Source organism: Octopus bimaculoides, chromosome 28 (assembly GCF_046866305.1).
Source record: "Octopus bimaculoides isolate indiv1 chromosome 28, ASM4686630v1, whole genome shotgun sequence".
NCBI lineage: Eukaryota > Metazoa > Mollusca > Cephalopoda > Octopoda > Octopodidae > Octopus > Octopus bimaculoides.
Window position 1 is genome coordinate 11,954,553 of NC_142955.1, and position 19,547 is coordinate 11,974,099.

At 39.3% G+C, this 19,547-nt stretch overlaps 2 protein-coding genes across 2 annotated transcripts; both read right to left on the reverse strand.

The window, feature by feature from the left end:
• Window positions 1-2,678: 2,678 nt before the first annotated feature.
• On the reverse strand, window positions 2,679-18,650 carry LOC106867077 (uncharacterized). The gene is made up of 2 exons (XM_089344155.1): window positions 17,030-18,650; window positions 2,679-5,067 (listed from the first exon to the last, which is right to left on the reverse strand). The coding sequence occupies exons 1-2, from the start codon at window positions 18,240-18,242 to the stop codon at window positions 3,545-3,547; spliced, it is 2,736 nt and encodes a 911-aa protein (XP_089200281.1). The 5' UTR covers window positions 18,243-18,650; the 3' UTR covers window positions 2,679-3,544.
• LOC106884143 (uncharacterized) lies at window positions 5,406-10,217 on the reverse strand. Its single transcript, XM_014935375.3, has 4 exons — window positions 9,605-10,217; window positions 9,110-9,149; window positions 8,321-8,435; window positions 5,406-5,570 (listed from the first exon to the last, which is right to left on the reverse strand). The coding sequence occupies exons 1-4, from the start codon at window positions 9,711-9,713 to the stop codon at window positions 5,529-5,531; spliced, it is 306 nt and encodes a 101-aa protein (XP_014790861.3). The 5' UTR covers window positions 9,714-10,217; the 3' UTR covers window positions 5,406-5,528.
• Window positions 18,651-19,547: the final 897 nt, after the last annotated feature.

Here is a 19,547-nt window from a genome sequence, read left to right on the forward strand (position 1 = left end):
TTGAATAATGCCCCCTGAAATGTTATCGTTGGCGTGTGTTGTGAAGCCCAAGATTTTCGTTTCACTGTGCCTTCTCGACGTCATAACACAGAAGCTGCATTCCTCATCAACTGTGTCAGGAACAACTATTTACAATGATCTGTGGCATGGATATTTCTGAGCTACTGGGGTACCAATTCTTTGATCTACTTGAATGATCAGAATAGTCATACACACACACACACATACTAGGGTGTGGTGCAATGAAGAATAACATATTTTTACAAATATTTAGTACCTCACAAAGAATGACTTACTTTAAATGCATTGAAAAAACTATAACATATTCAGAACATTGTTTCAGAATGTCATCTCCATTCCCTTTGAACATACAAAAAGCATTTTCAGTCAGGGCAAAATGAGTAAGACAAGATAAGTTTTCCTCTTCAATTCTCCACAAGGTGGAAAACAATTATCATGGAGGTCATCAAATGAATAATATGGAGGTGCTGGTGGTTAAGTTGAGTTATACCAGCATAGGAATGATGCACAACACTTGCGAACAATTATCAGAAACTTTATTCACCGCACAAAACATTTTCCATGTTGGTCTTGAATTAAGATTATAAGAACAAAGTATATGCACTAGCAAAACAGTTCTGGGAAGACGATTGGTTAAACAAGCTCTGTGAATAGAAGTTCAAAACTAGATAACACAGGCTAAGTTCAAACAGTACTACCATATCTTTTGTCTTCTGATTTAAATAAGATGTTCTTAAAACAACTGGGAAGTACTGAAAAATGAGGAGTCTTTATGACAACAATGCTCAATACTGCAATTTCACCCTCAAAACTTCTCAATTTATAAGCTTCGTTAGGATATGTTCTGGAAGTTTGCATCACATGACAGCTCGATGCTGATTGGTCAGTCAATTAGCAAATCATGTTAAATGGCTATGATTTGCAGCGTTTTATTTTGCTTTTCTTTAAGAAACCTTGCATTTCTTGGTTTGCATGTAAATCTCAAGATACATAGGCTAATGCACCTGTGATGATAGGTTCAAACAGAACATTTATTGTCAGATAGAAAACTGTAAGTTCCACATTAATACAGCAGAAATCTCTTTTTTTCTAGACTTCTAATGATGCATTCACATCTGCTGGGAAACTGACCTTTACAAGAGAGCAGGATATTGTCCCTTGTCTGGCAGAACATCATCAGATCTATTCTCTTTGCACTAGATTGCTTTTTTTTTTTTTATTGGAGTACTACACCAATATTCCATAGTTTTAAAGTCGTGAGTACATACATTCTGGTTCTGACATGCTTTTTCATGTATCTGTCAGAGAAATGATTCCTGCAGATAACACTGGAAGTGGTTTTTGCAACAATATAATAGCTGAAGGCTAGGTATTATCTCATAGACATGTTATACTAGCCACTGATAACTTGAGGCTCTCAAGAGTTCTTTCCTGTTCAGCAGCTCTTGTCTAAGGAATGCAATGTGACATCCAAAGGTGTTCCACTGACCTTATGCCTCTGTTTTTATCTATCTTTCACAGGCGACATGTGGCACACCACACACGAATTGTACAGCACCAGAATCAAATCATCTTTGCAGGTTGTTCAGCAAAAGTTGTGGAACCATCATCTGTCCTGTGTCTGCATATATATATATATATGTATATAGGCACTTCGCTTACCTTCGGGCCATTTCCCTTGAACCACTTCCATTAACATCCCTGCCCACACAATTTCTATCAATCACCTCCTTGCGGCGCCTTCAGCCACTGCTATGCTCCATTCCTATCTGCCATCATTCCCAATCGCTTTGCATATCTATTGTCCCACTTATGTACTTCTATATCTTCCTCTCTATAACTCCTACACCTTGCTCATTATACCACTACCTCCCTCTCGCATATTACTCCTCTCCACCCTGGTATTAACCTTCAACTGAACCTCCACCTTTATTCATCACTCACTATATTCATCTCTGCCCCAATCATTAATCAACTGTTCTCTATTTACACTCTTATACAAGTATCCATCACCCAGTCTCCATCCTCTCTTATGCTCAACCTTTCTCTCTAGAGAGTTTGCTTTAGCCCTCAATCACTGTCTTCCTCTCACCTCTTTCAGCCATGTATCTCCTGTATAGTAAAACACCTGCACTCGACCCTCTACCATACTTAGCCTTTCAACATCTCATGTTAAGTCACCTACATCTACCTTCCCCTCTCAGTACAGGTAGCTTTTCGTTTCTTCCTTCTCCTGTCTTGCAACATCATAATGCTGGTGGCACAAAAAAGGCATCCTGTACATTGTGTAAAATGTTGTACATTAGAAAGGACATCCAGAAATAGAAACCATGACACTGGAGTTCAATGTGGTGACGCAGCTCGCTGGATCCTGTCAACCCATCCAACTTGTGCCACAATAGAACACAGACATTGAATGATGATGTGACATGCAGCACACTGTGCACCTGTGCAAGCAATGTCAACTTGATGGAGGGAACTAATGCACAGCACAAAGATTTCATCACTAGAAACAAATAACAGAATCCCATCACAAATACATTCATCAAGTTGAATTACTTCTAAAACTTTCAGGTCTTGCGCCTGGAGTAGAAACGATAATTGCTAGATGATCCTGCACATCAGAGTTCATAAAATTACTAACTATATCAACGAGAAACAAAGAAACCTCTTTATTTGATCATAAAAAGTTAAATATTACACTCACTGTAATGTAATTAGCACAGTAAAAAGTAGTACCTCAGTTTTCGAACTCTGATCACAAATAAATTGTGCTTTATATATATCTATATATTGACAGAGATGGCTGTTGCCAGTACCGCCTGACTGGCCTTCATGCCGGTGGCACGTAAAAACACCCACTACACTCTCGGAGTGGTTGGCATTAGGAAGGGCATCCAGCTGTAGAAACTCTGCCAAATCAGAATGGACCCTGGTGCAGCCATCTGGTTCACCAGTCCTCAGTCAAATCGTCCAACCCATGCTAGCATGGAAAGCGGACGTTAAACGATGATGATGATATATATAAGGCACGATTTTTTGTGATCAGAGGTGTTCATAAATGGAGATACCAGGGTATTAAATAAATATGAGAAAGACAGAAGATAAAGCATGATTTATTTGTGATCAGAGTGGTTCGAAAACTGAGGTACTACTGTATTAATGTTCCACTGCAAGTTCAAGTCCTTTATTGTTATGTAGGGCCTTAAGTGACTCAATAATTCTAAAATCTATACCAGTAGATTCAAAGGCAACTGGCAAAGCATCTCATGCAGGACAGGTCAAAAGATAGGGGCCAAGCTTATTGGGACAACCTCCAACTAGAGATAAAAATGAGTTTGTATGTAGAGCCAACACTCCTACTAGACAAAAGCGAACTTATGGGAACTTCAACATAAATTTCAAAAGCAAGAAGACTTGAGAGAGGAAAAGGCAGCCCAGAGTTGGGGACAGTAAAGAAGTCATTCAAGGTCTATGCTTTGTAGGGAGTGAAAGGCTTAAGTAGATTTTACTGTTGATATATTTACACTGATGTATGAATACTTTTGTGCTTCCTTAAGTGGATGTTTTGTGAGAATGATTTACCACAGATACCACAGCGATATGGCTTCTCACCTGTATGAATGTGTTTGTGTCTAGTTAAATTGCAATTTTGCGAAAATGATTTACCACAGATGTTACAGCGATATGGTTTCTCTCCTCTATGAATCCGTTTGTGAGTATTTAAGTGATGATTTCCAGGGAATGATCGACCACAAATATCACAGTTATATGGTTTGTTTCCTGTGTGAATATATTTGTGTATAGCCAAATTGCCACTTTGTGAGAATGATTTACCACAGATACTACAGCGATATGGTTTGTTTCCTGTATGAATAAGTTTGTGTCTAACTAAATTGCAATTCTGTGAGAAGGATTGACCACAGATATCACAGTGATATGGCTTCTCTCCTGAATGAATTCGTTTGTGAATACGTAAGCTACTATTTTGAGAGAATGATTTACCACAGATATCACAGTGATCTGGTTTTTCACCTCTATGAATTCGTTTGTCAGTACTTAAGTGATCATTTTGAGGGAATGATTGACTACAGATATCACAGTGATATGGCTTCTCTCCTCTATGAATATATTTGTGTGTAGTTAAATTGCCATTTTGTGAGAATGATTTACCACAGATTCTACAGCAATATGTCTTCTTTCCTGTATGAATACGTTTATGTCGAACTAAATTCCAATTTTGTGAGAATGATTTACCGCAGATATCACAGCAATACGTCTTCTTTCCTGTATGAATACGCGTGTGTCTAACTAAATTCCAATTTTGAGAGAATGATTTACCACAGATATCACAGCGATATGGCTTCTCTCCTCTATGAATTCGTTTATGAGTACTTAAGTTAACACTTTGAGAGAATGACTTACCACAGATGTCACAGTGATATGGCTTCTCTCCTGAACGAATTCGTTTGCGAGTCCTTAATTTTTTTTTAGAGAATGATTGACCACTGATATCACAGCGATATGGCTTCTCACCTGTATGAATACAGTTGTGCGTAGGTAAAATACTCTTTTTTGAGAATGATTTATCACTGATTGGAGAGTGATATGGCTTCTCACCTGTATGAATGTGTTTGTGTCTAGTTAAATTGGAATTTTGTGAGAATGATTTACCACAGATATTACAGTGATATGGCTTCTTTCCTGAATGAATTCGTTTGTGGGTTCTTAAGTTACCATTTTGAGAGAATGACTTACCACAGATATCACAGTAATATGGTTTCTCTCCTGTATGAATATGCTTGTGTTTAACTAAATTGGAATTTTGTGAGAATGATTTGCCACAGATGTCACAGTGATATGGCTCCTCTCCTGAATGAATTCGTTTGTGAGTTTTTAAGTTACTATTTTGAGAGAATGATTTACCACAGATGTCACAGCGATATGGGTTCTCTCCAGTGTGAATACGTTTGTGAGCTTCTAAGTTACCATTTTGAGAGAATGATTTGCCACAGATATCACAGTAGTATGATGTTTTACCCATGTCTTTTTTCCTATTAGAAAAACCAATTTTTTTAAAACTGCCCTTTCGACGTAACTTTGTTCTCACACGATTCATTTTCTATAATTTTTCTTATCGAAATATGGAGCAATTTTCTGTTGTATTTTATACTCAATAAATACTGCTGTTTCCACCACCTGTGATCTTTGATAATATCTCAAGATGCTCTGAGTTCAATGCTTTAAGTTCAATTAAAATACAAAATGTTTTTCTGAATATTGCAGCCAGTGAAGTATAAAAATGTTTCTATGAAGCTTAGTTCACAAAAAATATCATCAATGTGTATAAAGAACACTGTCTTTAAAACAATAAGAAATATTGATCATGTACATATGAGCAAGCCACGAATTCACATCTACAGCAAGACTGAGTTCTCTGCTTCATTTATTCATGTCAAACCGTCCAACATTTGCCAGCATGAAAAAGTAGACATAAAAAATGATGATCATGAAAATCTTGAACAGTTCTTCCAATGATCTTTGATAATCTGAAACAACAGAGAAGCAAGAAATCAAGATATACAAAATGCTTAAACAGTAAAACTACAGAAGTGAAAATTATACTGTATTTCTGTACTGATGAACATCAGAAAAATCATCATCATTGTTTAACACCGTCATTTTATGCTGGCAAAGGTTGGATGGCTTGACAGGAGCTGGTAAGGCAAGAACTTGTGCCATGCTTCTGCGTCTGTTTTGGAATGGTTTTCATGGATGGATGCCCTTCCTAACACCAACAACTCTGTAGAGTGGGCCGAGGGTGTTTCACATGGCATTCATGCAGGTAAGGAGAGTTTTGATGTGGTCTTTACAGCTTGATGCCCTTCCAAATGCCAACTGCCTTAGAGTGTGGACTGGGTGCTTTTTAAGTGGCACCTGCACTGCCGGGGTCACAAAGTGACTTTGCAATTACAGACTCTTTGAGAAGGATGGGGGGGAATTGGAGGAATTGATCTTGGGTCGGATGATGAAAGATTAGAGTGTGACAGAGAGGCAGAAACAAATGTCTTGCTGCAGAGGAGGTCAACAGTTACCCAACCAGAGAGAGAGAGAGAGAGAGTGAGAGAGAGACAAAGCGTTAACAAGAATGAGAACAGAAACAGGCGTGCTGGTGAAAAGGAGGGACATGATTGCTTAGAGAGAGAGTGTGGGAGGTAAGATCCTATCATTGTATTGTCCCCTCTATGTTAGCCCGCATGGGTAATAAAAAAACAGATCCTATGTGAGTGCCATGACCCCTAACATCCTGAGATCAATCCTCAACACTTCATCTCATGTCTTCCTGGGTTTCCCTCTTCCACAGGTGCCATCCACTTTCGGTGACCAGTACTTCTTTACACAGCTGTCTTCGTTCATTTGCATCACATTCCAACCCAAGGTAGTCTTCTCTCTTGCATGCTGCATTTGATGCTTCCGAAAATCCCAAAGAATATTCTCCTTGTGATGTATTTACTGCCTGACCACCTAACTCGGACCCCTCTCTCTCTCTTCGATTTTACCACCCGGTTCACCATCTCTTCCCCCCACCTTAACCCTAACTCTATATAAACCAGCTCAATGCTCTGCTTCCCCTAACTGAGTTTGAATTCCTCTGCTGATAGAATACGAAATTCAGAAAATGAACAGATAAGAATTTTATCCTTTCAACCTCGTTCATGTACTCCTGTTTCTGCATAGATCATAACCCTATTACCACCCCCATTCATTCTTTATTATCTATCTATTTCTTTACCATGTAAACATAGCCCGATAGATTAGTCTTCCTTGTTTGTCTTAAATTCATGCATATCCGTTAATCATCACATTTTATTTATTTTATTTTATTCAAGTTTATCATTTCTTTAATTCATTCTCTCTAAATTTGTCTACCATAGTATTCAAGTGCAGAAGTGGCTCTCACCTAAACTTGCTGGCTCATGGTACACCTGCCCTCCCACCCGCTCCACAAGCACCGGAAGTTCCTATCTTCTGTCATCTTTGGTTGTCTCCCACGAACACTTCTAAGGGCCTAATGCCATCCCCACCCCTAACCAGGATTTATCTATCATATAGCACATAAAAATGGTGTAGTGTATGCAGGTTGTAGGCTATTGTTTGTTTATAAACTCTGCCAAATGCAAGCTTTCTTTTCAGGTACAGGACACTGCTGTCCCTCATCCCAGGGTCTCACAGGCCCACACCCTCAGAGTTGGCACACTGAAAGGTAGGACTGGTGAGATTGTTGAGATGCTTGAACGGAGAGGTGTAGATTTGTGCTGTATCCAAGAAGTAAGGTGGAGAGGAGGTTCCTCACAGGCAAAGAACACAGGTACAAGATTTTCTGGGCAGAGAACACTGATGGGGTCGGGGGCGTGGGAATACTTCTTGCGGAGAAATGGGTTGATAAGGTAATCGACGTAGTCAGAGTATGTGACAGAGTACTTAAGATTAGATTGGTGCTTCACCATAGGGTAGCTACCGTTATCTCGGCCTATGCCCCTCAACCAGGGCTACCGGATGGGCAGAAAGACCGATTTTATGACACCTTTTTGCAGACTACCTCATTGACAAATGACAGGGACCTTCTCTTTGTGGCTGGTGATTTCAATGGACATGGTGGACAACATGCAGGGGGCTTCCATGGCGTACATGGAGGCTATGGTTTTGGTTCCCGCAATGAGGAGGGAACCAGACTGCTGGAGTTCTGCGATGCACATGATCTTATGGTTTGCAATACCAACTTCAGGAAACCTGCCTGTCACCCAGTCACCTACCGTTCCGGCAGACACACTAGCCAAATTGACTACATCCTCACCAGAAAAAGGGAAAGAGGACTGCTTATAAATGCCAAAACCTTCCCAGGTGAAGAATGTACCCTTCAACACAGATTAGTAGTTAGCGACTTCGGGATCAGGGCTAAATGGATGCCTAGAAGTAGACCAGCTTAGAGGAGAAGGGTCTGGAAGCTTAAAGATCCTGCGAATGGACAGAGATTTCGAGATGTGTTATTTCGACGAAATAGAAGGGGATATAGCATCACATAATGTGGAAGACAACTGGAGGTTTTCTGATCAAGCTGTCCAACGCATGCGAGCACGAACATCATATGATGATGATGATGATGATCACAGTGATATGGTTTCATAAAGTTATTCTATCATAAATGTGTATAAAGAACATTTAAGTCTGTTCTGTAAAACATTCAATCTTTAAAAAGTTAAGAATTATTGATGTATACATGGCCAAAAAATGTATTCACCTCTTCAACAAGACCCTTGCTTCTGTCACTCTGTCTTACTTTCTTGTTGCTCAGTGCTCCATCCCACTCAGTTGAAATGCTTTCCAGGTCTTTACTGTCCTCGCCTGCGTCCGTGCTACAAAATGAAGAAATAAATAAATTGAAGATATACAAAAGTAAAAAATTATACTGTATTTCTGCAGTGATAAATGATAAAAATAAACATAAGGGGGTTGACTTTTTCTGATTAAACTCTTCAAAGCTGTGCTCCAGCATGGCTGCAGTTCAGCGACTGCAGCAAGCAACACGCAAAAGATAAAAACCAGATCAACAACGAAGCTTATATGAAGAGGAAAATTTTTTTTAAATAAAAGATGGGGAAAAAAAACAACAAGAACAGATGAAAAGAAAATAGCTTCGGATCTATTTTAAAACGGGGGCCACATTTTTCATTAATGTTCTACGTAGTGTTTTTGGTACGGAAAGACTTTCAAACTTCGTATACTTATCTATTTTGTGTTATAGAACAGAAAAATATTTTTGTACACCACTAGTAACTTCTTTTTTAAGTCCCTTACTCCATCAACTACTTTTGCCGAATCGCTGCGTTAGAGGGGCATAAACAGATGAACCCCGTTCGTTAAGAATTGATGGGGGACAAACATGAAGACACACGACAGATATTCCGATAGTCACAATGTGAATTTCGGAATTCACACAGCCTATGAAATATATCTTCTGAAAACTGGATTAATTAAATTGTTTAAATGAAGACAGAAATTAATGAGAAAGAACGAAAACGATACTTACATAGCGATTGTAGCTTTAAGATGAAATAACGAGGAATGAACTGAAGTAGGAAGACTTGAATTAGTGAGGACATTGATATATTTCGTACAACTTTCAAATATTTCTTATAGCATATCTCTATTTGTCACTTGTGATTAATTAAAAATGTGTTATTCTAATTACTTATTACTAAGATAGTCTAAATAAATAAAGAATAATAAATCTTAAACTTCCGTAGATAGAACCAGGAGTGATACTGGTAAAACGGAAGTGACATTCTTTCTTTGGGAAGAACTGACCTAGAAATGAGCGTTATAAATGTCTATATTATTTAATCCGGGGTGAAAACTAAACGAGGAAATAAACGGTAACTGACAAATGATTTGATTTTCAGCTGATGTTATTATGGTGTTAGGCAATTTACGGAGATTTTATATTTCCCTTTAGCTAATCCTTCAATATGGGAGATGTAATAAAGTAAATAAAATTAAAGGGGATATAAGTAAGTCAACTTACTGTTAAAGAACTTAGACCCTGGATATAGCAACCAAAAAGTCTTCCTCTTCGGTTTAGAATTCCTCCGTATAAATTCGTGTAAATATGACACGGACAAATTATCTGACATTCCAAATCAACGTCGTAATTGTCTTTTAACACGCATCCACAATTTTCCACATTTTGCGTATGGACTTCCTTATTTGCCGGATCAACGAAGCTGATGCACAATCACTTCGTGAGTGTACACACTACCATTTTGGCTTCCAATGTTTTTGTAGGATCGCCAGCCATCACTCACTATGTGACTCCCTGGAAGAACCAGAGCAGAGGAAGTCTGCTCAGTACGGTCAGGCACTTCAACCAGGATGTAGTTTTTTTTAAATAACAAAGTATACACACTGTAATTATGACAAAATAAATGCTTAAATAATCTCCGTGAATACACATTCAAGACGAAGAGAAGGCCTGCTCAGTTCATGAGAGTACTACCATATCTGTTGTCTGCTGAGCTTAATAAGAAGTTGATAAAACACCCGTTGTATGTTCAAAAATAGGATTTTATGACAGCAACTCCCAGTACTTCAATTTCACACCCAAAACTAGTCTATTTATAAGTTTCATTAGGATATGTTCTAGAAGTTTGCATCACGTGACAGCTCAATGCTGATTGGTGAGTTCATTGGCCAATCATGTGAAATGGCTATGACCTTTACTGGGCAATTTGCTGATCCGGTTTTGAGTCTGCTACATGTCTGACAAATATTTTCTGTGTGAGTAATAGATTGCATTTGGGGAAACTGCAGCATTTTGCTCTTTTTTCAAGAAAACTTGCATTTCTGAGGTTGCATGTAAATTTGTAGATACATACCTTAATGCACCTGTGATGATAGATACAAACACAAATTTATACTCAGATGCAAGAATGTAATTTCTGCATTAATGCACCAGAAATGTTGTCTTTCTTTGGCCTTTTGATGATGACACTCACATCTGCTGGGAAGCTAACCTCTATAAGAGAGCAAGGTATTGTTCCTTGTCTGGTAGAACAACATCAGATCTGTTCTGCTTGCACTAGATTCATCATCATCATCATCATTTAACGCCCGCTTTCCATGCTAGCATGGGTTGGAAGATTTGACTGAGGACTGGTGGACCAAGTGGCTACACCAGGCTCCAATCTGATTTGACAGAGTTTCTACAGCTGGATGCCCTTCCTAATGCCAACCACTCCGAGAGTGTAGTGGGTGCTTTTATGTGCCACCGGCATGAAGGCCAGTCAGGCGGTACTGGCAACGGCCATGCTCGAAATGGTGTATTTTACGTGCCACCTGCACAGGAGCCAGTCCAGCTGCACTGGCAACGACCTTGCTCGAATGTCTTTTCACGTGCTACTGGCACAAGTGCCAGGAAGGCAACGTTGGTAACGATCACGCTCAAATGGAGCTATTTACGTGCCACCGGCACGGAAGCCAGACAGCTGCTCTGGCAACGATCACACTCAGACGGTGCTCGCTGTTTTTATGGAAGTACTACACTAGTGTTCCATGTTTTTAATGTGAGCTAATTCTGGATCTGATATTCTTTTGATGTATCTGTCAGAGAAATCCTTCCTGCAGATAGCACTATAAATGGTTTTTGCAATGATATCATGTGTTATGGGCAGGTAGTATCTTAGACGTTTTATGCTGGTCACGGATAATGTTGAACTCTCAAGAGTTCTTTCCTGTTCGGTAGCTCTTTTCTCAGGGAAGTAATGCAGCATCCAAAGGTTCTTTCCACTGATGTAATATCTCTGCTTTTATCTCACTTCAGCAGGAAAATGTGGCACATCACACACCTGCACAGGAAATGTTCCTTTGAGGGAGAAAGTGTGACAATGCACAGCATAAATATTTGATCTTTCAAATCAACTTCATAGGTTGTTGATCAAGAAATTACAGAACCTTCTTTTGTTGGATATGAGAGACCAGTCATATTTATGGACGATATAAGAGATTATTTCATGGAATGCATTTTAACTGTTGCATTAAAAACACTGCAGTCTCAGTTAATTAACTTCTTTTTTATTTTCTTATTGGTATCTTTTATCTTGCTACAGCATGGCCACTTTCAATCATTGGAATGTGGCCAAACAAATCAACTGCAATACTTACTTTTAAAGTCTGTTACTTATTGTATCAGTCTTTATGGCTGAACCACTAAGTTAAAGGAATAGAAACTACCAACATTGGTTGTCAATTTGTGGTGGAGGACAATCACTAACACCAAGCTACAGAAACCATATATATATATATATATATATATATATACACAGTGGTTGGCATTAGGAAGGGCATCCAGCTGTAGAAACTCTGCCAAATCAGATTGGAGGCTGGTGTTGCCATCCGGTTTCACCAGTCGTCAGTCAAATCGTCCAACCCATGCTAGCATGGAAAGCAGACATTAAACGATGATGATGATGTGTGTGTGACTTTGTGCCTGTGTTTGTCCACATCACCACCGCTTGACATATAGAAAACTGAAAAGTTTTCAAGTGGGCGGAATAAAAATGAGTACGATCGTTAATTTGTGTTTAGGGTACTCTTAATTCACATATGTGTATGTCTGTTCACATATGTATATATGTTTTCCTTTGAAGTCTACTTCAGTTCATCATCTGCTAGCCAGTTACTAGCAAAGCAACAAAACACCTTCCATGTTGATCTTGCATTAAGAATACAATAACAAAGTATACACACTGGAAAAGACGATTCTTTAGTTATGAGAAAATGTCTTCTACAATAGCCTTGGGCCGACCAAAGCCTTGTGGGTGGATTTGGTAGATGGAAACTGAAAGAATCCCATTGTATATGTGTGTGTGTGTGTGTGTATATATATATATATATGTGTGTGTGTGTGTGTGTATATATTTGTGTGTCTGTGTTTGTACCCCCAACATGGTTTGGCAAAAGAAACCGATAGAATAAGTACTAGGCTTGCAAAGAATAAGTCCTGGGGTCGATTTGCTCGACTAAAGGCGGTACTCCAGCATGGCCACAGTCAAATGACTGAAACAAGTAAAAGAGTAAAAGAGAATATATATATATATAGACACACACACACACACACACAATGGATTTGTTTCAGTTTTCGTCAACCAAATCTATTAACGAGGCTTCCCATGTTGTTGGGAAGCAAACCTCTTGCCACACAACCCAGCTTGTATCTATTTGTGGAAAATTTCCTTAAACAATACCCATTTTTCAAAAACTTATGAAGAAACAAAGCCGACACAATGAGAAGTTTTGAAAAACTCCTCTCCCCACCCATGGTATTTTTGTTTTTTTACAACAAATTCTGATATAATAGTAATCAACACTATCTGAAGTGTACTTGTAGAAAGCACATCGTATATATAAATATATATATATTTGTATTTATGTGCTTTTCTGAGTGTATTCCACTGATAAAGGCAGAGCATTTCTTATGCAGAGCCAGAAATCCGGGATCTGAAATTATCCAGTAATTTTTGCTAGTTTATTTTGTCTCTTCGTCTTCTCTCCTGGTGCTATATGAGCATTTAATGTCAAGTTTTGACTGTTATTTCCAGCGTGGTGGTATCTCTTAGATACCCTAAATTATAATATATATATACACACACACATATATATACCCAATGACTGGTGTAGCAGCACCATAGTAAACTGCTACAAAGGTAAAGGTGACGCTTTAGACACTAATAATTACAGAGGCATCAAGCTGTTAGATCAGGTTATGAAAGTTACGGAGAGGGTCATAGCCCAACTAATTAGGGAGCAAATCAATTTAGATCAGATGCAGTTTGGGTTCGTGCCAGGTAAAAGCACCACTGATGCCACATTTCTAGTGAGACAGCTGCAGGAGAAATATCTAGCCAAGGATAAACCTCTGTACCTGGCCTTTGTTGACATGGAGAAAGGCTTTGACAGGGTCCCCCGATCCCTTATCTGGTGGTCAATGAGGAAACTTGGGATAGAAGAATGGTTAGTGAGAGCTGTGCGAGCCATGTACAGAGATGCTGTCAGTAAGGTGAAGGTTGGAAATGAGTACAGTAATGAATTCCGGGTAGAGGTAGGGGTCCACCAAGGTTCCGTCCTCAGCCCCCTCCTATTTATCATAGTCCTCCAGGCAATCACAGAGGAATTCAAGACAGGTTGCCCCTGGGAGCTCCTCTATGCTGATGACCTTGCACTAATTGCGCAGTCACTATCAGAACTAGAGGAGAAGTTTAAGGTGTGGAAGCAAGGACTAGAATCGAAGGGCCTTAGAGTCAACCTAGCAAAAACCAAAATCCTAATAAGTAGGAAGGTAGATAAAACACAAACCCCTTCAGGTAGATGGCCCTGCTCAGTATGCAGTAAAGGAGCAGGTAGTAACTCTATAAGATGTACCCGGTGCAAGCTATGGACACATAAGAGGTGCAGCAATATCAAAGGCAGATTAACTACAAAGTTAGTCTTTGTATGTGGCAGATGTTCAGGTGCAATAAACACTGTAAACAAACAGGAAACAACTTCTATCTCATTCCAGGGAGAAAAACTAGAGGTAGTTGATAGCTTCCGCTATCTGGGTGACCAAGTTAGTAGTGGGGGTGGGTGCGCTGAAAGTGTAACTGCTAGAATAAGAATAGCCTGGGCCAAGTTTAGAGAGCTCTTACCTCTGCTGGTGACAAAGGGACTCTCACTCAGGGTAAAAGGCAGACTGTATGACGCATGTGTACGAACAGCCATGCTACATGGCAGTGAAACATGGGCTGTGACTGCTGAGGACATGCGTAAGCTCGCAAGGAATGAAGCCAGTATGCTCCGCTGGATGTGTAATGTAAATGTGCATACCCGTCAGAGTGTAAGTATCTTGAGAGAAAAGCTGAACATAAGAAGCGTCAGTAGTGGTGTGCAAGAGAGATGATTGCGCTGGTTTGGATATGTGGTGAGAATGAATGAGGATAGTTGCATGAAAAACTGCCACTCCCTAACAGTTGAGGGAACCCGTGGAAGAGGTAGGCCCAGGAAGACCTGGGCTGAGGTGGTGAGGCAAGACCTTCGAACATTGGGCCTCACCGAGGCGATGACTACTGACCGAGACCTTTGGAAATGTGCTGTGCGTGAGAAGACCCGGCAAGCCAAGTGAGATCGTTGCCAGTGCCCCTGGACTGGCTCTTGTGCGGGTGGCACATAAGATGTACCATCCTGAGCGTGACCGTTGCCAGTACCGCCTGACTGGCCTTGTAGGGTTTTCGAGCGAGATCGTTGCCAGTGCCCCTGGACTGGCTCTTGTGCGGGTGGCACATAAAAGACACCATTTCGAGCGTGGCCGTTTTCGTGCGGGTGACACGTAAAAGCACCCACTACACTCTCTGAGTGGTTGGCGTTAGGAAGGGCATCCAGCTGTAGAAACTCTGCCAAATTAGATTGGAGCCTGGTGTAGCCATCCGGTTGCACCAGTCCTCAGTCAAATCGTCCAACCCATGCTAGCATGGAAAGCGGACGTTAAACGATGATGATGATGAGATATATATATATATATATATATATATATATATATATATATATATATATATATATATATATATATATATATATATATATGTATATATATATATATATATATATATATATATATATATATATATATATATATGTATATATATATATATATATATATATATAATATATATAGATGTGCTACTACTGTGTCAGAGCAGACCTGGGAATAAAACTGGCTAAGTCATGCTGAGTACATATCAGAATTACATGTTAACTCATTGCTGGGATCTTGTAGCAAGTAAGCCACCCAAACCAGGGTATGCTGAAATCATGGGATGCAGTATGGTGAACCGGAACTATTTCAATAGATGAACTTACTGAGTCAGTAGTGAATATCATGAGATGCTGAATGAATGAACAGGCATCAACCTGTCAATAGGCAGGATCAGTGCAAGAGAGAGACAACTGTGCTGGTGTGGTCATGTGGCAAGAATGGATGGGGACAGATGTGTGAAAAAGTGCCACACCCTAGTGGTTGAGGGAACCTGTGGAAGAGGTAGATCCAGGAAGACCTGGGATAAGGTGGTGAAGCACGACCTTTGAACATTAGGCCTTACTGAGGCAATGACAAGTGACCGAGACCTTTGGAAATATGCTGTGCTTGAGAAGACCTGGCAAGCCAAGTGAGACCATAACCCATGGCCTATGCCAGGGGTGTAACCAGCCACTTTTATCTTCTATTTGCCTCTGTCACCTGGACATCAATGTTTTGAAACTGACCTGTTTTCCATTACATTTCAGACAAATTCAGTACTGAGTTGCTGAAGCAGAAATGTTATCATAGCAAATATTCTGCTCAATACCACAGATTTGCTTGTCCATTGTTTGACCATTACCACTCGAGCATGTCCCTTAGTGGCTGATAGTGTGTGCACTTCTGATCATAAGCAGGTGAAGTGTGTGTGTGTGTGGTGGGGGGTAATAGCCATTTGTTGAGAGGGACTCTTTGAATAAATGTAACAAAAAGCAAAATGTGATAGGAATATTAGGGATTTTTCATATTTTCTAGGGACAGGCAAATTGGAAATGACAGTTAACACCCAAGGACAAAAATTGAGTTGCACAATGTTATCAAGCCATTGTTTTTTTTTGTTTTATTTACTGAAGGAGTTGGAGGGCTAAAATGTAAAAAATTTTAATATTTTTGCAGAAGGAAACAATCAACCAATTCTTTGCTCTTTTCCTTCTCTATGTGGTAACAAAAGCCATTTCAAAAAAGTCCACCAATCAACTATTACACCCGTCTCACAAGTGTAATAGTTTATTTACTAATTCTTTAGTAACTGAAAAATATATTTGATATCGAAAAGAAGAAAGCACCATTTTTTTATTTCCTGTGTGTCACATTTCTGGATATCTTTAATCTTTATCTTGCTTCAGTCATTGCATCGTGGTCACGCAGGGGCAGCTGAAGATTTCATGAAACAGATCAATTCCAGGGCTTATTCTATCAGTCTGGTACTGACTCCATCAGTTTCTTTTGCAGACCTGTTCAGTAACAAGGACACAAACCGATGGCAGTTATTAAGCAGTAGTAGGGAACACAGATACAGTCACACACAAGCTTCATTTAGTTTCCATCAACCAAATTCACTCACAAGGCTTTGGTTGACCTGGGTCTACAGTACGACACTTCCCAAGGTGCCATGCAGTGGGACTGAACCAAGAACAATTTGGTTGGGAAACAAACTTCTTAGCATACAGCCAAAGAATGAATTTTGACATTGCAACAGTTATTCATTTATATGAATACATATGTATCTAGTTAAGTGACTTATTTTCAGTGAATGATTTACTACAAGTATCAGTTACGTGTTTTTACTGTTATATGAAGACATTACTGGTTCATCAACTTTACAGGGAGTGATTTACTATTGGCAGGGATTTTCTCTAGAATGAATGTTCTCATGTTTCCTTAAGGTTCTTCGATCAGAGAATGACCTACCACAAATATGACAACTATAAGGTTTCTCTCCTGTATGAGTACGTTTGTGTTTAGTTATATCACTGTTTTGTGAGAATGATTTACCACAGATATCACAGTGATTCGGTTTCTCTCCTGTATGAATATATCTGTGAATGGTTAAGTGATTAGTTTGGGAGAACGATTTACCACATGTGTCACAACTATATGGTTTCTCTCCAGTATGAGTGCGTTTGTGAATGTTTAAATGACCTCTTTGAGAAAATGACTTGTCACAGACATCACAATGATATGGTTTCTCTCCTGTGTGAATGCGTTTGTGATTGATTAAGTGACTTCTTTCAGAAAATGCTTTGCCGCAGATATTACAGTGGTATGGCTTTTCTCCTGTATGAATACGTTTGTGTGACATTAAGTAACTGGCTTCAGAGAACGACTTACCACAGAAATCACAGTGATGTGGTTTCTCTTGTGTACGAATGCTCGTCTCTCCTGAATGAATACGTTTGATGTGTACATTTAAGTAACTTGTTTGAGAAAACGATTTCCCACAGACCCGACAACGATATGGTCTCTCACCAGTGTGGACACGTTTGTGATTGGTTAAGTGACAACTTTCAGAAAAAGCTTTATCACAGATTCCACAGTGATAAGGCTTCTCTCCCGTATGAATACGTTCGTGAGAAGTTAAGTGAGCTCTTTGAAAGAATGATTTCCCACAGATATCACACTGATATGGCTTCTCTCCTGTATGAATGCGTTTGTGTTTAGTTAAGGTGCTGCCTACAGAGAATGATTTATCACAGATATCACACTGATATGGTTTATCTCCTGTATGAATTCGTTTGTGACTAATTAGTATACTTCTTGCAGCGAATGATTTACCACAGGCATCACAATGAAATGGTTTTTCTCCCGTATGAATACGTATGTGGGTAGTTAAGTAAGTTTGGGCAGAAAACGATTTTCCACAGACATCACAGCGATATGGTTTTTCCCCTGTATGAATACGCAGGTGCGTGGAAAAATTACCTTTTTGAGTGAATGATTTATCACATATATCACAATGGTACGAGGACTTTTCTTTCCGTTTCAATATCATCTCTTCGGCAATATCAATCATTTTAGGTTGCGTTATACATTTCATGTCACATAATCCACTTTCCATTATTTTTCGTTACTCACCACATTATAATTTTCTGATTTGCATTTTTGTATTTTATACCTAATAAATATTTCTATTGTTATATTTTCATCGACTGCAAACAGTATTTTAAGAAGCTGCAAAAATCATTTAAAATGTTGTCCCAGTTTGGTCGGAATGCAAAATTCTTTCATGCATATATTCCGGACAGTAAATCCAAGCACAGATCTATGAAAAGAAGCATATATCAGTTCTGTATAGACAGTTCCCTTATAAAAGGATATCATTTTAACTTTATGTGAATGTGGAGAAATCTTTTGTAAAGGACATTATTTTAAACGAGTGTAGCAATCGAAAAAGTGCGTCAAACAATAACAATGCGGCGTCAAGATGGAAGCGAAAGTACTTCCTGCGCATGCGTATATATGAATGCGCGCGTCAATGGTGTTTTGCGGGACCATGTTTAGGGAAGCTAACTCTCATTAAATCCCCTTTCTCTATGTTTCCAATTTTCAATATATCTTTTTTTTTTTACTTCTTTCATTCATTGGAATGCTGCCCATGCTGGGGCACTGCCTCGAAGAATTTTTAGTCAAATGAATTAACCCAAAGATCTTGTCATTCTGAAACCTGATACTTATTCTATCAGGTTCTTATACATATGGACGCACATACTTACATATAAGCACGAACACATAAGTGCGTGCACACATATGAGCGTGCACACATACGAGCTTGCACACACTCACATGCTCATACCAAACAGTTTCGAAACAACGCCAGATCATACATTCAAAATAAATGGAAGTGGAGAGACAAGTTACTGAAGAGATTGCAAGAGTGCAATGAAATAATTTAACAAAAAACTATATAAATTAATAAAGGACTAAAGGACTGAACCAGTGCGTGTGTTTATTACCGGCATAATGCCTCTCCCAAGGTTTAATTGTATTTCTTTCAGCACACGTATCCACATCAAGAATCTTGCACACGAAATATTCTTATATATACATATACTCTTTTACTTGTTTCCACGTGGAGATTGCGACCATGCTGGAGCACTGCCTTCAGTCGAACAAATCGACCCCAGGACTTATTCTTGGCAAGCGCAGTACTTATTCTATCGATTTCTTATTCTATCGGGGATGTAAGCACACGAACATCGGTTGTCAAGCGATGGTGGCGGTGGTGGGATGAGGACAAACATATACATATATATATATACATACAACGGGCTTCTTTCAGTTTCTGTCTACCAAATTCATTCACAAGGTCTTGGTCGGCCTGAGGTTGTAACAGAAGAAGCCCAAGGTGCCACGCAGTCGGACT

Bases quoted from the DNA above. Each gene is read 5' to 3' on its own strand.
- LOC106884143 (XM_014935375.3), bottom strand. From the start codon at position 9,713: ATGTCAGATAATTTGTCCGTGTCATATTTACACGAATTTATACGGAGG. The intron at 8,436-9,109 runs GTAAGTATCGTT...TTCATTTTGTAG, and splicing joins CTTAAAGCTACAATCGCTAT to CACGGACGCAGGCGAGGACA. The intron at 5,571-8,320 runs GTGAATACATTT...CTGTTGTTTCAG, and splicing joins GCAAGGGTCTTGTTGAAGAG to ATTATCAAAGATCATTGGAA.
- LOC106867077 (XM_089344155.1), bottom strand. From the start codon at position 18,242: ATGGAAAGTGGATTATGTGACATGAAATGTATAACGCAACCTAAAATG. The intron at 5,068-17,029 runs GCCAATAGTAAA...ATAGGAAAAAAG, and splicing joins TCATTCTAGAGAAAATCCCT to ACATGGGTAAAACATCATAC.